The 24,429-nt window shown below is 38.1% G+C and overlaps 2 protein-coding genes and 1 long non-coding RNA gene across 4 annotated transcripts in view; all 3 read right to left on the bottom strand.

The window, feature by feature from the left end:
- fndc7b (fibronectin type III domain containing 7b) overlaps positions 1–1,713 on the bottom strand; it is a 30,349-nt gene extending 28,636 nt beyond the window's left edge. The window contains exons 1-2 of the mRNA XM_026147740.1: positions 1,708–1,713; positions 1,336–1,582 (exon numbers count right to left, since the gene is read on the bottom strand). Of these exons, the coding sequence (XP_026003525.1) occupies positions 1,336–1,582; positions 1,708–1,713 (253 nt within the window). The remainder of the gene's footprint in view (positions 1–1,335; positions 1,583–1,707) is intronic.
- Positions 1,714–11,907: 10,194 nt separating this feature from the next.
- Positions 11,908–13,587, bottom strand: LOC113009592 (uncharacterized). Its single transcript, XR_003270211.1, has 4 exons — positions 13,568–13,587; positions 13,116–13,376; positions 12,782–12,807; positions 11,908–12,435 (listed from the first exon to the last, which is right to left on the bottom strand). It is a non-coding gene; the product is annotated as an uncharacterized LOC113009592 (long non-coding RNA).
- Positions 13,588–15,409: 1,822 nt separating this feature from the next.
- LOC113009591 (fibronectin type III domain-containing protein 7-like) lies at positions 15,410–24,294 on the bottom strand. 2 transcript variants are annotated; one of them, XM_026147996.1, is made up of 14 exons: positions 23,947–24,294; positions 23,848–23,863; positions 23,459–23,707; positions 21,764–22,024; positions 20,603–20,863; positions 19,871–20,134; positions 19,116–19,370; positions 18,774–19,031; positions 18,368–18,622; positions 17,825–18,079; positions 16,819–17,079; positions 16,583–16,612; positions 16,398–16,447; positions 15,410–15,676 (listed from the first exon to the last, which is right to left on the bottom strand). In XM_026147996.1, exons 1-13 carry the CDS (start codon positions 23,989–23,991, stop codon positions 16,416–16,418), a joined length of 2,442 nt encoding a protein of 813 aa, XP_026003781.1. In that variant the 5' UTR covers positions 23,992–24,294; the 3' UTR covers positions 15,410–15,676; positions 16,398–16,415. The 2 variants fall into 2 exon arrangements, with proteins under 2 accessions (XP_026003781.1, XP_026003780.1); XM_026147995.1 differs by having other exon boundaries at positions 23,459–24,294.
- Between the last annotated feature and the right edge of the window lie 135 nt (positions 24,295–24,429).

Genomic DNA, 24,429 nt, shown 5'->3' with positions numbered 1-24,429 from the left:
AAGCAAGTTAATAATAATACCAACCTGGAACACTTTCACAGTACTAGAATTAAGTAAACGATCTATTTTTAGTTTTTAGTTGTTTTTTTTTTATTGCAAATACATCTACAGATTTCTTTTAATTACTCTTCAACTTTATAAAAGGCTTGAAAATTCTAGTCAAAATTTCCTACAGTTTCAGGTCATGTCTTTTACAGGGTTTTTTTTAACAAACCAACAGTCCAAAACTTTTAAGATAATCAATTAAATTATGCAGCAAGACATTAAAAAACATTGTTCTTTGGAAATAGAATTAGTACTTGCTTGTTTATTGGCTATATTCTATATATATCCACTGGTAAAATGTAACAAAGACATGTAATATAATATATTCATAATGTTTTCACTTGCAGTTAATCATTTGTCAAGCTTAGAATGAATCTTGCATAGCTGTGTAGGAATGGGTCATCCACCATAGACTGCATCATGTTGTGCTGCCATGTTTTACTATAACCAAACACTGAGCCTAGATTGAACCACCTGTGTAAACATTACTACCACCATAGGTTCTCTTACATGCTTGGTAAGGTTCAGGTATTCAGTTAGCTGCAATCTGCAACCTCAACGCAAGATACCACTAAATACTACACACTGATTCTTTAGTAAGTAAATTGTGAGCCATCTTTTTTTTTTATTATTATTATCATACTTTAATATGTAAACAGCTGAATTTGCAGTAATGCAACTTAGAGTAATGTAGATACAATACAGATTATCCTGTTGCATATAAAATATTGGCTCAATTAATCCAATGCTATTAAAAATAAACATTTAATTAATCGAAATATGCAAATATGTAAATATAACACTGAGATTGGTTTGGTTGGCATACTAAATATGTTTTACTGATAAAATCTTAGTTATCATTAAGATTTGTATAAACCAATTAACCCATAAGAACCTGTGTCACTGCCCCTTTACACACTGAGGAAAGTCATGTTAAAGTTTTAACATCGGCTCTACTATAGTTTTCCTGGCAGTAAAAATGGGTCTGTGCTCTTTTGGATTAATGGAGTGAATGCAAATGCAGATGTCTGAGGCGCTAACACAGGGGTGGGCAATCTCAGTCCACAAGGGCCGGTGTCCCTGCAGGTTTTAGATGTGTCCTCGAACCAACACAGCTGATTTAAATGGCTAAATTAGCTCCTCAACATGTCCTGAAGTTCTCCAGAGGCCTGGTAACGAACTAATCATGTGATTCAGGTGTGTTGACCCAAGGTGAGATCTAAAACCTGCAGGAACACCGGCCCTCGTGTACTGAGATTGCCCACCCCTGCTCTAACATGTGTTCCTCACTTGTCTCAGCCGGTGGCCCCAGCACTGTTGGACTGGGACAGTCATTGTCAAAAGATCTGATGGTGACGGTCAGATGGTCTCCACACTTGACGCCCTTCATAACACAGCTGTTGGACACTGAGCTGCAGTTGTAGCTGCTGTTTCTGTAGTTGCCCACAGCTGCCACGGTGTAGTACAGTGCCCCCTCAGCATTGTCCCACTTGCTGAGCAAACTGTCAACGCTGCAGTCGGCTACTGTTTCCAGATTCTGCGGAATGCAGGGTGCTGGAAAGAGTGGAAATAAAGAATTGCATAAATGTACTAAAATGTTTGCATTTATATAAACGAGAAGCTGAACACAACTGATATTGAATTGTAAATTGGATTCATCACATTCATCACAGAGAGCTGATATGAGAACGCACTTCAGTTTCTCTCAGAACCAGGAATACGTTAAATTTCCTGTTCAAAAACTGTTACAATTTGGAATGTTAACAATGTAATCATTTGCAGATAAAAGACTATTTAAATAGTTAGCCCCAGTCAGATAAATTTGTCAAATCATTCACTAGAAAATGGGACATTAGTTACCCAAAATTATGTTGCAGATTTATTGAAATCATACCTGTGCGAACGCCAACAGGAGAGCTGAAGCCACTTGAGCAACTCCCAGACACAGATTGAACTGTGAAGGAGTAGTACCGTCCACAGAATGTATTTGTGAAATAACAATTGTTTCCTTGAGTCATGCATTGCCTGACCATTCCCTGGGTGCAAAGAAGAATATTTAATATTTAGCCAGTGCTAATTTACATGTTCTAGTTTATCACAAAGGTCAACATTTGAGGGAAAATTTTTAGGTTTCTGTTGATCTGACCACTTTAAGATCATGTGTATGCCAAGACTCTCATAAACTTTCTTTTTGAAATCCAACTTCTATGATTCTGTTTTCTACTTAGGTAGATAAAGTCTTGGGAATTTGAAGAGATGAGAAAAACAGTGTTAAACAAGCAAAGAAAAAAAAGCAAAGCTAGTTTAAGAAACTGGCTGGAAATGTTCATACAGACTATCTAGTTCTGCATGAAATCTGCCTACCAGATTTTCTAAAGCTTAATAAATTAATCTTCTCATTCAGTTCTCAGCAAGATGTTTTTATTGGCGGAAAAAAGGTTGTGCAATTATTATTTGACAAAAATAAGCAATTGTAAATCTAAAATATAATACCTTGGAGTCGACTGCCCTGGCTAAGTAGTGGTTTACTTCGTTTGTCTGATTCCATGAAAAAATGATGACATCAGTGTCGCAGTCCCGCAACAACATCGGGTTGGCTGGAGGACAAGGGGCTTGATGGGAAGACATAGAGTCATTTAAAAAAATAGCACATCACAGACATGACGTATATGCTGTATATAAAGGATGGATGGTAGAGCTATCTATGGATGGATAGCAGGAGAGCTAAAAACAAACAAACAAAACTGGTTGGATTAAATATCCTCATCAAAGGTGAACTTCTCAAATCTCTGTTCAGGTTAAAACGCCCTGATACTAAAGATTGCGCTCCAGTGTTGCTTTTCACTGTATAATGTTTCAGGTTTCACTTAAACACAGGCTCATTCTTAACTGGCTGAACACAACACAATATGATATAGACAGCAAATCTCAAAAGGAGACCCAGTTTTCAAAGGAGACGCCTAGTGATCACTAAAACAAGTGTGTGAACTTGGAATGAAAAACTTGTAAACAAGTATTCCCATTAGGCGCAAGACCAATGTGACACCAGTAATCGCTATCCTGAGGTAAAAACAAGTGGGTGTAATATACTTGGAAAAAGCCCTCTTCTTAAATTTGACATCAATCCTTGTCTTAAAATTAATTTGTAGCTGATTGGTGGAGCTCGTTATTGTTATTATAAAAAATAGAGTTTTTCTTTGCCCTTTCCAGGGATTTGCTCTTTTTAAAAAGGTGTTTTATCACTCGATTGACTTAAGGATTCATTGTCCCGAATTAAATACGTGGGTGGTTGACATGTTAGAGCTGCTTGTCATGAAATTATATTCAGCAGCATCCAAGTCACGACAACTTAGCCAAGCACAATGTGACCCATTGGGTGGGGCTGAACACGCACTCTCAGCTCCGAGATCCCCGACTGAATGGAGGGATATGTGAGATGAAAAGATTAACTGCCTGCCCAAAATAGACAATAAAGTCCTGACATCCAGTTGACTATTGCTGGAGGGCCAAATATTTACCAATAGAAATCATGCAATAGGTAAAAATACTGCTAGTTATGAATCGTCTCTCCCGATAAAGATGTTCAGTGTTTCAACGTCTAATCTAAAGGAGCATTAAAAACATTTTACACATGCTTGTGTAACAGGATGAGGCCTTCTGCTGATCTTATGAAAAGAGTTGTATATTGTCTCCAGTAGTTCAAGAGCAGCTTTCTGAAAGTCTGACATTTATAGAAGTTCCCTTACAAGGTAGAAGCTTGAAATACGTGACCACTTACTAGACCACCTTATGCCCCTTATGCTTGATTTGTGGACAATTATACCTAATTGTGGGACATCAATAGAGAATCACTGCTTTACATTTCTTTGTTAAAACAAACTCCTTTATATTTCTTCTTCATTCTTTTTAGTCCCTCTTCAGATTGGCTTCTTTATTTTAAAACTTAAAAGTAAAATGCCAGATTTTTCAATACCAAACCTATACGTGTATTTGGAATATGAGCTCTCAGATTCTTCCTTATTTAAAACAAAATGGATTATTTCAGCTTTTACAGCTGAAGAAGGAAACAATCCCGCTGTGAACAAAGGCTCAGCTGGTTGGGTATGCTGCTTACACACTTCATAAAAACCCTGATAAAAACAGACTTTAAAGGGAACCCCATTGCTTTATTTTCTTTGTGTGTGTGTGTTTATTCGGTCTCACCAGTATTAAAAGAAGCTGAGGTGTTGTGGATGAAGTTCTTGCATTTGTCTGACATGGGCATTACATACACCTTGTATTCCTGGCCACAGCTCAGTTCTTTAATTGGACAGTTGGTGCTTTGGCTGGTGCATTCCAGCTGTGTGCCATTACTGCCAACTGCCACGGCCCTGTAGGACGTGGCCCCCGAAGCAGCCGGCCAAGACACGGTGACAGAGTTAGTGGTACAGCTGTAGTCCACTGATACTGATGAAACAGGTGTCAGCTCTGCAAGCAACGCATTAATATAATTTTATTTCAGAAAATTATATCATTTCACTGATGTTTGATGCTACATTGCCTCTAATCTGTATTTGAAGGGAAACCTCATATCTAATAGTAGAGTGCTATAAAACCCAAATAATCTTCTCACATGTCTCTTTTCCCATCAGCCTCCACCTAACCTAACAAATAGGTTTTCAGAACATCTGAATTGTCCTTGAGGATCATATTCTAAGTGTCTGAAAGGGACGCTTCAGAGAGAATGGCTGACCTAGATCCTAATCACCAAGTTATTGATATTGTGTGGCTCTGCAGACTCACTGTTGGTGGTGTATGTGTAGTCCGTGGGCTCGCTCGGCACCAAGAACATGCTGTATGAGAACACTGATATCAGATAGGTGGAGCATGGGAGGATGCCTTGAACATCCAGCTTGGTGTCTGAGACATTGTATGAAGAGGGTTGACTGCTGGGATCATCTAGGTTGCGAATCCTGACATGGTATAAAAGGACCCTATTCACAGGCTCCCACGTTATTCTTGCCGTAACCTGGTTAGTCTGTGTTGCAGTAATACCGACTGGAGGCTGCACCACTGAAAGAGAGTGGGATTTATTCAGATATAAATACTCTTAAATAGTTGACACAAATCAGTGAAATACGTTTTCTACACAAGTTTCTAATTCTTAGAGACCTTTGATTAAAAAGGGTCAAGCTACCATTTATAAATGCATAGCTTTAATGTAATTTTTCACTTTCTATGCATTTATTTTGGAATATCTGCTCCTGTCCCCCTGAAAAAGTCATGAGATTTCTTTGAACGTTCTCTTTTTTAAATTTACCAAACATTTGCAAGAGTTACCTGTTTTTCAGAGAGCGACTATAAAATACCCATCCACCCTAAAACACTTCTACATTCTAATTGAAGTTGGTCACTTACAGGTTGTGATGGTCTTCACTTTGCTTCTGCTTCCCAGGCCTGCCTGGTTAACTGTGTAGACATAGCAGTCATAGTTGGAGGAATGCTGCAGGTTTCTTACCACAGCTGTGGTGTTGGTGTATGTAAAGTTCATCACGGTTCCAGTGGTCTGAGAGTACACCTCTAGATAGTATTTCTGTGCTGAAGGCACTGTTGTCCATGTTACTTTGATTGAAGTACTTGATAGTGCTTGCCCTTCAACTATCTGTGATGTGTCAGGGACTGGTGGGAAAGAGCAGGCGAGACTATTTCACATAAACTGCTAAAGGAAGTCAACATAAAAAATGACAGTATTCTCAATCATGATCAATCAGTGTTGTTGTAAAAATGTTGGACTTACCTGTGGAAGCCAGAGTGGAATTAACACACGCCACACTGAAGAAGACAAAAGCTTTGACAGTCACATTATACTCAGTTCCTGGTTTTAGACCAAAGATGTTCCTCTCAGTCTGGGATCCGGATATGGACGTTATAATTGGTGCAGACTGTGGAGAGTTTTTCTCCCGAAGGTCCAAAACATAGTTTGTTGTTCCAGGATATTCCTTCCATTTTACCAAAATTGATGAGGCACTTGATGAACTTGCTGACACGATGTTGCATCCTGAAAGAAATGGAAATGCACTGCAATAAACTTTGACATTAAAGGTTGCACAGCAACAAATAATACAGCCACATATATGTCACACTGAACAGAAGCCAGTGTGACATCTTGAGCTTTAATGATATTTTCTATTCTATTATAGTCTAGTCATTATCATGGTCATAAGTTTAAAAATGACCAAATTATGCTAATACATAGCTCTTTTGACCTGCATAGTCACGCAAATGTCTCCATTTTCTTACCTTCTGCAATGTGAAGTATCTGTAAATAAAAACAATGAAAAATCATACAACTGTTTCAGTTTTATAGATTTTAACATAAAAAGTTCTATTTAGCCGAGTTAGACTTACCAAAGCTAAAGAAAAGCATATGGCTCCCAACAATCCCATCTTTGACAATGAGAGCGGGATTAAAATTACTTTACTATACAAGGGAGTCAAATGCAAAAGGTGTGCTGGATTCTTTTGAGCTTTAACTCAGTATGCCTGAGAACCAATCAGTATTCCTCAAATAGAGGACAGGCTGTCCCTCCAACAGCCCCAGGCAGCATAAGCTGCCCTGGGAACACAGCATGAGGGAGGGATGGAGGGCGGGATGGATAAATGGATGAGAGTTTACCTGAAATGAGGATGACAGGAAGGTCATCACCCTCTCTCACTTCCTCTCTCTTTTTTCCTCTTATTCAGTCTATCAGCAGCCATAACCTCGATCCAGGCATTTTCCTTGCTGTCTATTTGTAGTATCTATTATGTTGTGTTTATTATTTGCAATATCAAACAGTCTTTTTGTTGTTCAAAGTCATTGATAAGAATTCATTTATTGTATGACATTGTGGCAAGTCTTCTGTTTTTTAAACTACAGAAAACAAAAGATTAGTTTTAGGATCTCTCAGTTCAGCCGTGTTTATTAAATCACAAGAGAAAAAATATTAATTCATCCACATAAGTCATATGTCACATGTTAACACAGCATTGTCGTACCTAATATTTGGAGCCGTAGTTTGCGACATAATGTTACTGACCTATTAAGCCTTACTGCTCATTAACCCAAGCATGATTGATTCATTTGTTCAGTTGTTTTTTTTCTTTTCTGTCGAAGTAACTGAATGTTTACACATCGTTATTCATTTAGTGGTTTCTTTTTCTTCAAGAAACAATACATGAGAGCGCGGTAAATGACCTGAACTTGGGAGGGGCTGCTGAAGCAAAGAAAAGAAATGCACCTGAAACTAAAGTCAGGAATGTAAACTTGTAAACTGGGACTTCATCTAGATGGGATGAACTTCCTAACGCACAGAGATTTACTAACTTGAGTAATTCATAAACTGAATTTTTGCAGGTGTTTAGTACAAACAAAAAGTGAAGCTGATTTCTTCCTAGATATCTTAATCCCAGAGCTGACATTATGTAGGCTACATGCTGGGCTGAAAAAGATCTTTGTCACACTTGAATAAAGGCCTATGGTTCCTCCTCGTGTATTACAAAAAAGGAAGTCAGTGTGAAAATGGATATGGGCTAGAATACTGTGAGGAAACTTTAGATGTTCTTAGGCAAAAGAGCAATTATGAACAAATGATGTGAACATCTTGATATTTTAGCTGTGATATTGTCCTGAGGAATACAATATTACAGGTCGGTGTTAAGGATCCTGTGTTGCAACTTCCCAAAAATCGGCCTCCATAAAATGACATTACAACACAGAAGGGTTGGGTTGTTTCTGCCTCTGGCTTCTCACCAAGCGGTGATCTCCAGTGGTTAAAAATGAATCCATTGACCAGATAACAAAAACTGCAGATCCTTGAATGGCCACTTCAGTTTAAAAGCAAGTCAATGCTAATTCACGCCCATGTTAAAATGCACAACTTTAGAACAGAAATAAACATGTTTACAGCCTGATGCTGGAAATGTTTTTTCTCTTCACTCCAAAACAGTAGCCCACAAAGCAACTTCTGACCTCACAACAGCTACGCTCATCTTTATATAAAGTTGGCTTTACACTGTAAGGAACCTAGAGGTGAATTAATGACAGCTGCATTCAAATCAGCGACAATATTATGCATGAAAGCTGCTTGGTAGGATACATATATTCAATCTCTGATTTCCCTAGGGCGTCTCAAAGTTAGGTGCTTGCTCTTTTGGTGTCACGGTTCTGGGTCCGTTGGACCCAGTATTTTGAGTTTATGATGTTTTGGTTTAATTTTGCATCATGGATTGTTTTCTTGTTCTCTTGTTGTGGTCGTGATGATTATTATTAGAGTTTCATATTTCTGTTATCCATGTTTTAGGAATAGTTCAGTTCCATGTGTCATTTTCTGTCTCTCTGTGTTGAGTCTGTGTCTCTGAGTTGTAATTCATGTTTCCTGTTTTATTGTGAAAGTCTTTGTCTTATGTTAGTGTGTGCGGCTTTGTTCCCCCTGTCTCGTTAGCCCTGATCTCTCCCAGCTGTGTCTCCCTCCTGTTGCCGATTCCCCCGTTACTACCCTGTGTATATAAGCCCTGTGTTTTCCCATGCTCGGTGTTGCGTCGTACCCTCAGATCCTGCCTGTGTGGTCCAGTTAGTCTGTTCATGTCTGGTTTCTGTTTTATTGGTGCCAGCAATAAAGCTGTGGTTTTGAGTTTCAAGTTAGTGTTTGAGTTCTGCACTTGGATCCACATTCTCCACCTGCCCGCACACAGAGCCCTGACATTTGGTGGGCATAGGTCTCCTGCAGGGAGGGTGAATGACCAGAGTAAAAACATGAAATGGTAAATGGTAAACCCCAACATTTTATTGCAGTTTAGCTAACATTTTTAAAACACACATTATGTGAAAAATGGAAAACTTTTTTCAGACAGACATTTTATTTTCTCTGTTTCTACAAATCTGAAGGCCACTGCTTCTTCTGCAGAAAATAACAGTATTTCTTTACAATATAAAACACTTTCATGAGCAGTAGTGTACAAAACACTGTAGTTTTACTGTGAATGTAATGGTTTATAGGAGCACTTTGCAGTTTTCCAACCTCACTTTTTATGGTTACACAAATAAGCAGCCACCTATCTGGTGAAGTGAGTCATATTAAAATGAGACATTGCTTTGTTGAAAGAAGTATAAGTGAAAATGGTGCAGATGATGTTGAAGGAAATGCTGCTTTTAATCAAGTAATATTAGAGTTTAAGGTAGTCATCATCATCTATTCAGTATAACATACAGTGTACCCTAGACAATATAATAGTGGTTATATTAGTGATGTTATGCACATGCTAAAATAAAAATATATAGAAAAAATTCACACTGATTTCAGTTAGTGCGTAATTGCATTTTTTCATAATTTATCGTGTTATATCTGTATGATGGTGATAACAATAATAATAATGAATTATTATGTTAATCAATAACAGTTCATTTTTCTTTCACGTCAGGTTCTTATGCTCACTGCTAGGTGTTAACATGTCATCCCAGCACCTTAACCAACTCATGTTTAAATAATAATCACATTTCTTTACATTTTTGTCAAGCATAATGTCTAAAACAAGAACATAAGAACATGTTGACAAGAAATTAACCATAACTATGTGCATACTGGAGAAATGCTGTGAATCAAAAGAAGAAACTTAGAATAATGCATTTAAAATTCTCATCACTGAAGGATTTGAGTTAGAGTAGAGTTCAAGTATTTTCTGCAAAATAAGTGATCAAAGCTGTTGACTTTTTGTAATAAATAAAGAAATAAACTTGATAAATACAACCTGTAAGGATGAAATGTAATTATTTGTAAATTGCACAATGGAAGGGACATAGCAGAAGAAGCTATAGAACCACTGCCCTACTATGATGAAGGCCATTGTTCAGACATCTGTTGGAAGTTTCACAGCATTATGGAAATATGTTTTTCAGTCTGGTACTTTCTCCAGGTATTCATCCACAGTTTAATTACACTGCACCTAATACAGGAAATGGCACAGTTTGGCACAAAGTAAGACACAAAGGCATACTTTAATGAACAATATAGAAGAGAGAGGCATACTTTTCCACACCCAAAATGTGGTTCTTTCTGATGTGGAAGTTAGATGAAAAGTTGTTGTAATCATTGACACCACTTTTACTTTACTAACAGAATAAACTCAAATGTTAAGTACATCCATACGCGAAAATAAAAGAGGTTCCTAAATAGGTTCTGGGATGCTTTTTAAGAAGGTTGCCACGTGGCAGGATTTGTTTCTAGAAAGACTTTGGTTGCAGTTGAGCAGAATTGAAAGTGAAGATGGTCTTTAGCAACAGTTGCCAAGTTTTAGCTTTATACTGACAAAGGGTTGGAAAACTGCCACGGTGGCTCGTGTAACAACTGCTTCCATACATCGTGGAAAACTGCTTGTTAAATTCACAAAGAGCAGTAAATGTCAAAGCCACAGAAGCAGCACAGGTCAGCTGAGCAACGCCTATAAACGGAGAAGAATCTACAGGAGCTCACAAATGTAATGATTACTTGAATGATTCCTGAGTAATTTCCTGTTTGCAGCCCTGCACTGGAACTCAGGGTTCCCCTGACTACTAAATGTCTCTTTAACCTCATGAGACATAATCTGATGAAATGTTATACTGTGACAAAATATGGTTTCACGGTCACCATCACGGCATGAAGTTAGCCTAGGTTGAGAAAGCCTCAACAGGTTTGAGGACACACAGAAAAAAATTTCCCTTCATGTTTTGAGTGCTTTGAGAAATGAATGTTAATGTGGTGGGTGTTTTTATTATGTGCGTGCTTTTTGCAAGGAAATTATACATCTCAATTTGGTGTTTGTTACACAAGCTGCGAAGATCTAGATGTCTCGACAAAATGCCTTTTGCCAGAGTCATGGCTCATGTTTTACTATTCAATGCCAACTATTCCCTACAGAGAGTTACAGTTTCCTTACTGATAACCAGCACTGTTCACAGTACGCTGAACATAATACCAGAGCCATTTGTGATTTCAAAGACTTCAGCCAAGTGAAACTTGCACTATGAAAAAGTCCATGGCAACCAATGTTTCTGGGAGGAGCGCCGTGCAAAGCTGCAGAGGTGCAGCTCCCATATGGAAAAGATATATATAAATCTTATAAAGTTTGTATCTGTCTTGTGTGAAACTTGTATGAAAAGCATAAAGGGTAAAAACAGATATAAGATCCCTTGAATAATTATATAATGAAACTTGTATGTTTTGGATACTTACTAAAAAAATATATGAAAGTAATGAGAAAGTGGCCACTTTCATGAGTAAATCATATAAGTTTTTACTATTTCTTTTCCATATGGGCTGTCTCATGTAAAGGCACGTTGTAGGGTGTTTAATTAATCTGAGCTCTCTTCTCTGTGTGTTCTTCCGCGATACTGGTGATTAAAAATATGTGAACACCATAATATTGAACTGCAGCAATGAATTTCTTCTAACTCACTGTAATTGTGGGTTTAACATCAAATATAGCTTCCCTCATTGTTAAAGTCAGTCTGCATACTGATGACGTTCAGCTTTACATTTCAGGTAATTGCATCTCTGCTGGAAACAAAAATCTTTAACAGAAATAAGAGATGTTCTAATAATGAGTAATTTTCCAATCATTGGTATTTGGTAGAAAGAAGGAATGATGTGTATTAACAAATGAGAGGTAATCATTTTGGCTTCCAGTTTGAGTGAATATGGTACTGAGTAAAGGTGTTTTGCATTGATAACCAACAGCATGAATATCAGTTTTGTTAAAGAACTTTAATTCAGTTTTATTAGAACTAGATTCACTATTGACATGGAATAAATAGAATACAACATGTTGTCACTGAGAAGATATTTCTTGCATAATTATTACCATAGAATTACACAAGAACTAATTATTTACTCTCAAATGCAAATTGATGCTGGAAACCACCTATCTGCAGTAGGCTCATTTTTACACACATGCTGCACAAAATTAAAATTTAATTCTCATAATCATAAATAGCACAAAGAGAATTTAAAGCAAACAGGCAGATCAGGAAAAGATTCACAGAGCGGTGTCTTCATTAGCACTTCATCACCAACATGCCTCCTGCCTGGGTTTAAACTTTAAAAAAGAGAAGAGGTCTCTCCCATGTTCACAAGCAGCTGCTACAGCAGGTAGCTACACCTGTGTGGTTACGCAGATTTTTCCACCACATGCCCTTTCTGATATATTTTGAGCAGAAAACACAGAAAGAACTGCTGTTACACTTGTTTTTTCATTCAACACATGAAAATCATTTAACAAAACCATTTCTCATTTTCTTGCTCCATGACTGATTCCTGGTTGACATTTGTTCCTTTAGGAGCACGACTTTCTTCCTGTGGTGTATTAGCGTATGATGAATATGTTGTGTAATATCTTCTGTGGAAGCAAAACATCAAGACACATCAACATTGTATTCAGTTTGCGGTATTTTTTGTTTTTTTTGTTTCTTTATTGTAAGTCACTCATGTGCACATATAGGTACACATGTCAGTGTGGCCAACACAGAATTACAAACTGTGTTTCATCGTTGTGCAAAGAAAAATGACAAAACAAAACATAGCAGAAATTTGCAGATACTAGCTAAAATCATTTGCCATATTTTTAAAACTTAAATTTAAAAAAGCACAAAGGAATTACAGAGTCTCTATCTTCACCAAATGGGTTTTTTTTTCCTGTTTATTCAAGCACAAAGCTACATGTCAGATATAATACATTCACTTACCATGTGCTTTTCTTTTCTTTAAATCACTGCGGAAGAGAAGAGTGAAGTGATTTAGAAAATAATACCATAATGCTATTAAAGTGTGATTTTAATAATTTCCCTTAAGGGTGCTAAGTAGTGTTGATCTGTATTAAGTCTGTGCATAATAGCACCGTTCTAGCATAAAGGGACAACTGGCTTTTCTTTTATGAGGTATTCTTTTATGAATAGCTTTTTGGTCACTGAAGTTATTTATCAGCTCATTGTGGATGTATTTGATGTGTTTATAAATACTGCAGTTTTACGTGAATTTATGCATGTGGGCACTGACCCCTGATAAAAATGTTGAACTTACCTGTGGAAGCCAGGGTTGAATTCACACACGCCACACTGAAGAAGACAAAAGCTTTGACAGTCACATTATACTCAGTTCCTGGTTTTAGACCATAGACGTTCCTTTCAGTCTGGTGTCCGAATATGGGCGCTGTAATCGGTGCAGACTGCGGAGAGTTTTTCTCTCGAAGCTCCAAAATATAACTGGTCGCTCCAGCGTGCTTTTCCCATTTTACTAGAATTGATGATGCATTTGAGGCACTTGCTGACAAGATTTTGCACCCTGGAATAAATGGAAGCACATGCAGTAAGCTTTGTTATTAAAGGTTGTACAGGAGCAAATAATGCAGCTACACACACAAAAAAAGTTTGTTATTATTTGAATCCATCTGTAGTGCTTTTTTATTCACAATCATGCCTTTGTATTTAAAAAATGGATAGATTATTTAAATGACATTTTTTTCATTTTCTTACCTTCTGCACCTTCATGTGTCTGCAAATAAAAACAATAGAACATTATTTTTCTTTGGTTATTGATAAATATTGATCATTTGATAAATTTCAACAAGTTTAAAAGTTGTATTTACCTGAGTTAGAGTTATCAAAGCTAAAGAAAAGCCTATGGCTCCCAACAACCCCATCTTTAACAATGAGAGCGGGATTAAAATTAGTTTACTATATAAGGGAGTCAAATACAAAACGTTTGCTGGATTCTTTTAAGCTTTGGTCCACTCAACCTGAGAACCAATCAGTATTCCCTAAATGGGGGCAGGCTGCCCCTCCAGCAGCCCCAGGCAACCAGAGATGCCCTGAATCAACAAAAAGAGGGATGGAGGGAAGTTTTCTCTGTTTTCAATGTAAAACGTGGCAGCAGTTTTTCAGCAGGAATAATGTCTGGTGTTTGGGAACTATTTTTGTAATTTGAGACTTTGAAAACTTTTTTCAATGCATTATATAAAGCCAGTGTATCTTTCCCGGTATTACTGAGCTTGACCTAATAAAAAACCTCAAGGTTTGACATTTGAAACAGGTGGCAACTGGCAGAGCTGAAAAATGAAGCCAATGTGGGAGTGACACAAACTCTAGTTGTCTAGTTGAGGCTGGTTGCAAAAAAGGAAAGACCACAAACTCCTACATCACAAGGACATTCTGATTAATGTCTTTTATACTCTGGAGTTAAAAAACAATCCCTATATTTACAGCTACTGTATGTTATGTATGATTGTCCATTTATGTTTGACTCTCTGGAGATAGGGGAGTGTGAAAACCAAAAGATGTTACAGGCCAAATTTCTGATTTTAGAGACCTCTGTTTATGGGAGAGCTGGAGGCAGTGGCACAGAGCTCTGGGACCTCTTCATAAATTGCTTTCTCTGCAACTTGGTTATCCGATTTTCTGGTTCACTTACAGTGTCAGAACTTTATAAATGTATTGATAAATATATCTATAACTTGTAACATTTTAGTCCAGTCTAACATATTACCTGCATGTAAGTCCAGACTTCAAACATGTCACCCAACGTGATCAGATTTGATTAAATTTCAAATGTAACACAAAGATGAAGATGATGCTGTTTGCCTTACCAAATATAACATTCTCATCAGAGAGCCAAGTGTTCACTGATGTGTAATCAGTTTGAAGAAAATACAGTTGATCTTGAAGAAGGGAAAGTTTCAGAAACAACAAAACAGCTTCTAACAGAATTAACCCTTTAAAGCCAAATGTATCGTTGATACATGAGGTTATGAGTGTTTGAGACTTCTACATCATCAGTTTAATGTATTGAAATTCACTTAAACAAGCTTTCTTGCCCATTCTCATGCTTGGTTTGAATGTCAGCAGGACAGGCTGAATATAGTAACTGCTGCCATGTGACTGTTAAACAGATCTAACTAACAAAGCATTATCAGCATCCTGATTTACAGATCACATATCTACATCCAAAACAAAACACTATATGATGATGATGCTGGGAGTTCTTTATTACCAGGAATTTCCATCACTTTGAGACAATGACACGTACTGAAAGCAGTTCATTACATTCTAACAATATAAAACAGAGAACTGTTGTTTTAAAAGGGAAAAAAATCGTGTATTTAAAGATGAATATATCAGTTCGTGTTCCTTGATTGTCAGGAGGACAATGAGCTACACATTTATTGTGCTTCAGTCATCTCTATGACAAATTTCTTGAACTGAAGAAGAAAAATCCATCATATGTAGTTTGAATTAGCTATTCAAGCATGGTAAATGTTTTACTATCAACTATCAATTGCAATTTTTAACAGTTTAAAAAAAAATCTTTTTCCTATTAAATCCAGTAATTTGTGGTTAAAATTAATTTAGAATTTCCCCAATTTAACATAACTTTAGTTACTTTAACTTTAATGTGTGATTTTCACAGATCACAGATTTGAATCTTAAATGTTGGAGCAGACTGTGGGTTTGCTTTCCTATGCCACATAAAAATCATCAAACATTATACCAACATGTTTCATGGCTAAACATTTGTGGTTGTTTCTCTATATATTTATGAGGCTGGGATCATTCCGGTGAGGATGGGGGTGAGGATGAACATGTTTTCTGTCGAGGAAAAAGATCAAAACCCATGAAAACTGAATACTGACCTGCAATATTTGTGCTCATTGGTTTAATGTGCTCAAATCTGATGACAACAATGTCAAGTGTCGCTGTGTTTTTTGTAGCCAGAAGATAGACATTAATATACACAAGACGGTAGAGACAAAAGATGGTCAATTATTTTAACTGTCATTAAAAATGTTATCATAGATTCAAGACATAGACCGTTCCACAGTTTAGCACCATAAAAACAGAAAGTGAACTCTGATACTTGTATGTGGCATTTATGGTACATTTTTTTTTAAAAAGGAGTGGTGCTGACAAAGTTTCAGATGGAAGACTTTTGAATCTTATCTTAATAATTTTCATCTTTTTATATTTCATACCTTTTGTGTAGTTTTTTTTCTGCATGATACATGTGTAAAATTACAGAAAAGGTTCTGGGAACTCAAACATAACATCAAAACATCAAACTTAATTCAGAGAAAATGTCCTTTTTTATTTTTACCCATATGTTGATCTATAACAGTTAGACTTTAGTGTAGTATAAATGTCTGTGGGTATCAGGGATCTTTATCACCAGGAAAAGCTAAAAATTCCTCCTTCAAATTTTCCAAAGCTGTCCAGTGCACCAGATTGAAGTCTTTACTGATTCGAGCCCTCGGGCTATATTTTTGACACCACTGCTATAGCTTATATGCGCTCTCTTTAGCCAGCTGCTTACCATTTGTTGCTAAACATGCTAGTCCACGCTTCTCTTCCCTCTGTAAATAACTGATGGAGAAGAGATTGAAGCATATTTAGAAAAAAAATGCATGCATTTTTTTTTTTTTTTTACAATCTAATGCAATCCAAAATAACATTTTTTGAATCCAAATTCAAAAAAATCTAGAAAGATGGCAAACTTACCTGTGCCAATGTTGTCTCCTAAACAGGTGACTAAAAGAGCAGAAACAGAAAAGTCTAAATCTGAGGTACTTTTTTTTTCTAATCACAGTTACTGATTCATGTTTATATAAAACTTTACCCTGACGAAACATGGAAGTAATGAGAAAAATGTGTGAAAGCGATCGCTATAATAATATAATCAATGGAAAATAAAATACACACAAAGTCTAATTTTATACAATTTCACTTTGAATTACCCGAGTACAGTCTCTCCGGGCAGAATTGGACTTTGCTGCCCTCTTGTGTGAGTGGAGCGACCACTACATGATAGACGTCCCCGCACTGGACGCTGCCGAAGTCACAGCTGTTGTCTCCAGGAGCTGCGGTGCAGTTGTAGTTGCTGTTGCTCCCCACCATCTCTGCGATGGAGCTGTGGTTGCTCCCAGTGCTGCGCCAGTAAACCCGCAGAGAGTTACTGGACGTGCTGTATAATTTGACACCAGACTGACAGCAGGGACCTGCGACAAAGACATGTTAATGAAGTGATGCATGTCTTCTGACTAGAATACTACTTTGCAATTAAAGGCTGAAGAAAAACAGATTACTATGACTGTAACAGCTTTGGTTTTGCTCTTTTTTCGGTAGGCATATCTTCTGTTTGTATACACTTATCTTGATACTTTTAAAAAATTTCCACAATTCCTCGTAAGTTTTTACTTCAATACATAAAATAAAGGCCTTTAAGTCATAAATTAGTTTTTTTACGTGACTTACTACGCTCCTTTGCACCTCCATATTTTTAGTCTTATACTCTGTTTTAGTAATTTTGCATGATTCACATGATCCTCAGTTCATCCTCTCTCTAAAAGAGTTGTTTTAACTTTTCTCCTTTGATGGCAACCCTCTTTTTAAGCCAGCCGTCTTTGGATTGGCTGTCCTTGGTAAACAGAAGGTTTGATCAGCAGGTGGCTGGGGGTTGTGACCAAAGCCATTAGAGGAGTCTGATGCCTTATCCTTTGGGTCATTGCATGATATGCACGTAAATTGCCATGATTATTTGAAACTATGTACATATTTCAAACGAGTAACCAAAGTAAAACCACAATAGATGTGTGCATGTTTTAATAAACTTGTCAGAGCTCTCTGACAGATCATTTTAGCCTTTAAATTTGTCCACACCTCTTCTGTTTTATGTTTTCTTTTATCTTTCACTGACCACTCTTTGTTACTTATTGTCACGGTTTATTAGAAGACATCACTCACTTGATGAGAAACCCTGATAGGTGCAGTTGGACCTGCGTCCGTTATGGCTGATTGCCTCCATGGTGACAGTGTAGTTGGTGCTGCAGGTGATGCATCCCATGAGGCAGTGGGAGTCCTGGGTATGGCAGCGGGCATGACCGCGTGATGATGTCAGAGTGGCGATGAACAAGCGTGCCCCTTTGGCGTGAGACCACGACACGTTGGTGATTGCCTGGGTCACCTGATCCACCGTCAGATTCACTGGGCAACACGGTTCTGCGATAGAAGATGAGGTGTGGGAAATAGTTATAACATATCAATTAATGTACAGTTCAGTATATTTTTATATTGCAGCTAGGCAAAAGTGTCTAAATATAATTCTTGTAAACTAGAAAAATTGATGTAAAGATGGGCAAAGTGTTTAATTGAACATAAACTCTTTTAGGTCCCGTATAATTACCTGGAATAAAGTCACATATGAAGTTATGCAAAGTTGTAAAGTTAAGCAAGAAAGGTCAGGAAGCAGCACTGACCGTTCGTGAGCGACAGCATTCGACTGCTCACCTGTTTCTAGAAACTCAGAGTAGCTGGGTAAACTCGGACCAGCTGTGCTGGTTGCTTCGACGCTTACTTCATAGGTGGAGCCACAGGAAAGGTCAGTGATGTCACAGCTGCTTTTATTGGTGCTACAGGTGTGTTTGTCATCATCTCCATTTGCGCTTACAGTGTAATTAGCAGCCCTGTTATTTGCTGTCCAGCTGACTGTGACGCAGGAGGAGTTCTTTGGATTGAGCATCACATTGTTTGGCATGCAGGGAGCTTCGAGAATGGAGAGAAGGCTGAGTTAATGGTGTCCACGTTGTTTAAGGACCCCTCAAAATTATGAGGAGACATCTTTTTTTTAGATATTGTGGACTTTTTCTCCTTGGATATGTTTTTATACCCTTATTTATATACACAAGTTTTCTACCTGTGTCTTTGGTGTGAGCTTTACAAGCAAGGTTGCAACCGCTCACATCATTGCAGGGAATCACCACCACACTGTAGGCAGTGTCACAGCTGAGGCCAGAGAGGACGCACATCGGTGCGGTGTCATTACAGAGGATGACCTCTGAACTGTGTGCAGCCCGGGTCTCGTACAGCACTGCCCCCCGTGAGGGCATCCATCTGATGTCCAGAGTGTCAGTGCTCACCGCTGACACTGACACATCCTCTGGGCAACACACCACTAAAAGAAGTTTATGAATGATCAGAGAGTGAAGAAAATGCATCTCATCGTGACTAAAAAGTATAATTTTCTGCTGCTACTTACAAGTGGTGTAGTTGAGAACTTGTCCTTGAGGACTGCTGCCAGCGTGGTTGAAGGCCAGCACAGACAGGAGGTATGTTTGCCCACACGGGCAGTGAAAGGTACAGTTGTTGCTGGTGGTGTTGCAGGTTTCCACACTGCTGCCAGCTGTCTCGATAAGGGCCATGTAGCTGTCAGCATGAGCCACGGTTTTCCACGTTAGAGTGCAGTTGCCTTCTGAAGACTCCACTAGTGCCAAAGACTCAGGTGGGCAGGGGACTGCAGCACAAGACGGCAGGGAATTTAGTCACAGTCACACACTCATAGAGTCAGGTAGGGGTTCGGTGTAGAACACAAAAAACTTGTGTGTCATATTTTATAGCATGTTTTGCATTGTAGTTATTAAAAGTTTGAAGATTTTTAATGAATAAATTGTTTTCTTTAAGATATATAAACAGTGTGATATAAAAAAAATGTTGAAATTGTTTTATCTGCTTATGAGTTTTAAAATGTTGTGGTTTTAAAGGGTCAGAGTTCAGTATTGCTACCATTGGTCCATAGTTACCCTTAGTGGTCATTAATTTTACAGGATACATTCAACTTTTGTAATGTGGAATTAAATTTGGGTGTTTTTCATGTCATATGGAATATAAATCTTAATTTAAATCAATGCATTAGAAACAATACAAGTTTCTGCATTCGGCTTCATACCCGGAAGGTAATTCCAGTATTTTTAAAAAACATTATGTGGATGACACATTCATATCTCTTCTACTCACAGGTGATGAAGACTGCAGGGCTAGATGGATAGCTGGGCCCAGCCTCATTTGAGGCAGTGACTTGGATGGTGTGTACCTCTCCACACCCCACTACTGAGAGGGTGCAGGAGCTGGATGTGGTCTTACACATTAAGTTTAGGTCACTCATCACATTGTACTCAATGGGTCCATAGACCTCCTGGTCTGGCTCCCAAGACACCAACAGTCCAGCCACACTGCCATTCATCACCACAGACACATTGACAGACGCTGGGGTCCGAGGTCCTGTTAGATGACAAAAAATAAAAACAAAACCAGCGAAGGACTAAACTGGAGTAGACACGGGAACCAGTGTGATATAACTGCATTTGGTTATTTTTGAATGCATGCTTTTATTTGTTGTAATTAAGTGGAAAATTTTGCTTTTTTACTTCATTATATTTTTCAAATGTCTACTAAAACAGGAAGTTTTCAAGGTTCTAAGTTTAGAAAGCAAGTATTTCATACTTGTTGTGCTCCTATATTTTAAGCAGCATGTTCATTAACCCTTATGGATAATTTGCCACAGTAAGACTCCTCAGAATTATAATACTGTGTGTGTTTTGGTGGCTTTACTGCTTTGCAGCATTGACCCTAGATCATGGTTAAGCATTCTTCATGCTGTCCAGGGCTCTTACTGAATAACACTCTGTATGCTAGAGTAAACACAAAGTGTACAGTCACAAACAGACAACTGTCTCAGTGCCTGCTTACGTGTAGCCTGTTTAATGTTCGAGCTGTCTCCCTTTCGACCTTCAAGATCCCAAGCAAAACAAGTTATGACGTAGAGTGAGCCAGCATCCAAGCCGGAGAAGGTCAAACTGGTGTTGGAGGTGTTGTACACGCCCATGCTTATGTTTGAATCAAGCTTGCATATGGACACGGTGTATTGGACGGCATGAGCAACTGGATCCCAGGATAGAACGATGCTGCTGTTGCTCGTAGAGGAGGACGCAAGCTGAGGAGGAGCCAAAACTGTGAAAGACAAGATTAGACTGTTTTATATGTAGTAACTGGTGTGGGGGATGAATACTGTAGCACATTACTGAAAGTCCAAAAGTTTAATCCAAGACTATGTGAAGGAAGTCAGTGTAACGTCAACTTAATAGTGGGTGCAACATTTAGAGCTCTTGCCAGTTGTTACATATTCAGACTGTGCGCTTATGTTATTTTCTTTGATCATTTTAGGTGAAGCAGAGCTTCAGAGTTTGATTGTGTTCACGTTCAAGAATCAGTTTGAAAGTTGCTTGAAAACGTGAAAGGTTCAAGTAATTGTATGTTATCGATGAAAACTGTACTAATACTAATATATTAAGCAAGTAATCAGTATTATTAATAGATAAACTCTGTATTACTTTGGTAATAGTCACATAACTTTGTCTTCATTTCTGTTTCAAGTTAATCAAGTTTGCATAAATGAAAAAGTTTAGAGGACATTTCTCTGAATTATTAAAAAATGATTGTCACAAAGTGACTGGATTAGTTGAACAGGTGCAATCTTAAGAAATTTTTAAACAAGACCTGTTGACTGGTGCAAGATCAGTAAACTCATTGCACCGCTGAGAGGCTACAGCTGCAAGTTCATGTTTCATGTTCGTGAGAATCGAATGTTGCCCCCCGTAAAGATGAGATTAGAGCTGGTAACCCTTTACTCAGGAAGAGTTCAGCTCTTTATGTTTGACATAGAGGGGTCAGGTATGGTTACCACCGATGCCAGAGAGGCCCGTAGGGTTGAAGATGAGTGTGTATACTGTACCTTTCACTTGTACAATTGAATATAGTGGTTGTGCTGTTTAGACAATAAAACAGATCAAGTGACCTCTGCAGGGCATGGGGTGTGAGACCCATTTCACACGAGTAATTTGAAAATCCCACCTGTCTTTCCAGTTACAGGAATTGAGGGCTGGCTGCGGCCTGCGGTGTTCACAGCCATGATGCTGAGCGAGTACTCAGTGTACGGCACAAGGGACTCAATCTCAGCTGGAGAGGAGGATGCTGCAACCTCTCTGAAGAAGCCATTGCTGTTCTCGACACGTATGATGTAATGAGACACCCCGTTTCTCAAGTTAAACTCCACTGTCAAGGTTGTGCTATCCAGTGACTTCACTGTCAGAATGGGCTCCATCATATCAGGGGCTGAAAGAGGCACAAACAATTCACAACAGGGATGGTATCAAGTCCACTCTTAAGTTAATTTTTACTGTATGTGTCTGCGTGCTGAACTTTAGATTTAAGTGGTTTAATTAAGAATCAGAATCAGAAAGGGTTTTATTGCCAAATATTGAGCAGGTTTACAACATTAGGAAATTGCTGTGGTGCTTCAGTGTAAACATACTGTCATAAATTACGCTTAAATAGACATGAAAAAAATAAAAATAAGAATAAGAATTAAAAGTGCTACGTAGAAAGATATGTACATGAGTGCAGGTGGTGATCAGTGCCAAAGTGGTTTTTTAATTAAAAAAGCAACCAAAACTACCCCATACTTTATCGTCTGTGAATCTCCCCTGGTACATTTACTGAACATAACTATAAATCACATGTTTATTACTAGTGATGTCTCAAGTGATACTAGTGATGCTAGCCTGAAAAATGGCAGTAATACTAGCAGTAAAACTGCCAACAGATCTAGATAGCTATATTTGCATTGCAAAATTACTTATTTTTATGGTTCCGGCATAGCTTTTTGCCGTACATAATTTTATTTAGATCAGTGATTAGTGTGCCTAAACATGGCAGCTTTACAAACATTCTAACACAGAGGTGGGCAATCTCAGTCCACGAGGGCCGGTGTCCCTGCAGGTTTTAGATGTGTCCTCGAACCAACACAGCTGATTTAAATGGCTAAATTAGCTCCTCAACATGTGCTGAAGTTCTCCAGAGGCCTGGTAACGAACTAATCATGTGATTCGGGTGTGTTGACCCAAGGTGAGATCTAAAACCTGCAGGGACACCGGCCCTCGTGGACTGAGATTGCCCACCCCTGTTCTAACCCATTGAGCTTCACAGGCTATTCTTTGAAATTTACTACTCAAATAACATTAATTGGGAAACTGTAAGTTCAAAATTAACAACATTGAACTCTATGGAGAACGGACACTTAAAGACACTGTGTAATAAAAGTCTAATAATAGGTATTACCAGTCGAGCAGGAAGTTTTAAAAACTTAAGAAACACTGGAAAGTTTACTTCCTAAATGACATCCTTTTCATAATGAATCAGTTCTATTTTTTCCATTCAAATTATAAGCTACAATCTTAACACTCTTATGCGATGCAACAGAAATGAAGCTTGCTACAAATACTGTAGGATTTCATTGTGGTATACATTGGGTTCATCAGCTGCTGTAGCGTGTTCTCCAAACTTTAAAAAGGTACTGGTTGCATTTCTATGCAACAGCTACACAGCCTGGACCCTCTAGAAATGAACAACTTATTAGGACAAAGTCATGTTCAATAAAATTAATTTAAAAACGTTTTGTTTTAGAAATAAATAGTGAAGGACAACACAAGACTGTATACTTCATATCTTAAACAGCATGAGCATGGACTGAAGTGCATGAAGTCTCACCTGTTGATGATTCAACTGATGCAGTGCTGAGTTTTTGGGAACCACTCATTGCTTCAACTACGAAGTTATACATGACGTTTGGAGGCAGCGAGGTAACAGAGCCCATCACTGTGTTTGGACCAAATGATGCAAAAGCGACAAGTTCGCTCTGTGATTTTACAGTGATCTGGTATGAAGTGGCTCCAGAGTACCTGGTCCATCTGAGAGTCACAGTCTTTGATGTTGCAGAGAACACAGACACTTTAAAATCTAATGAAGGTAGAGCAAAAATCATTATAAGACACATCTGGCACCCTGAGAAAAAGATTCTTTCAGACAAGTCAAGTTTTTTTTCTTGTTCTGTGATAAACCGCCAACAGTTGAATATAGTAAAAGACAACATACAGTACCTGATTGGGCTGCAGCCTGCAAATTAAGATAAAATATATGTATTAAGTGTTCTGATCAATTTCCTATAACAGTTATCTCCTCACTATTTATTACAATACCTGTGAGCACATGCCCAGTAATACAAAAATCTCCAGCCACTTCATAGCACCAGTTTTTCTGGTTTGTGTCTTCTCTCCTTCTCTTGATAGCTTCTCTTTGATTCTTAAAAACACTTCTCTCTAGTGGTTTGATCTTTTCTTAAACATCTATCAGCTGAAATACCTGCAGCAAGCCCCTCCCACTGGGGGGGGTTAAATGTCTTTTTATAATGAAGCAGGGAGATGGGGCCGGTGTAGGTTGAATGCCATGGAAAAAACCTACCTTTGAAAGCATCATGTTCTGCACTCAAGGATATATCCACTAAATGTGACATGGACATAATTACTGTCTGGAGGCCTCAGAGCCACCTCTTTGACAGTAACATAGATAGATAGATAGATAGATAGATAGATAGATAGATAGATAGATAGATAGATAGATAGATAGATAGATAGATAGATAGATAGATAGATAGATGTCTTGTGCGCTTCATCACTAAAAAA

Source organism: Astatotilapia calliptera, chromosome 17, assembly GCF_900246225.1.
Source record: "Astatotilapia calliptera chromosome 17, fAstCal1.2, whole genome shotgun sequence".
NCBI lineage: Eukaryota > Metazoa > Chordata > Actinopteri > Cichliformes > Cichlidae > Astatotilapia > Astatotilapia calliptera.
Note: the sequence above shows the minus strand (reverse complement) of the source record. Positions and strands in the feature narration are given on the sequence as shown.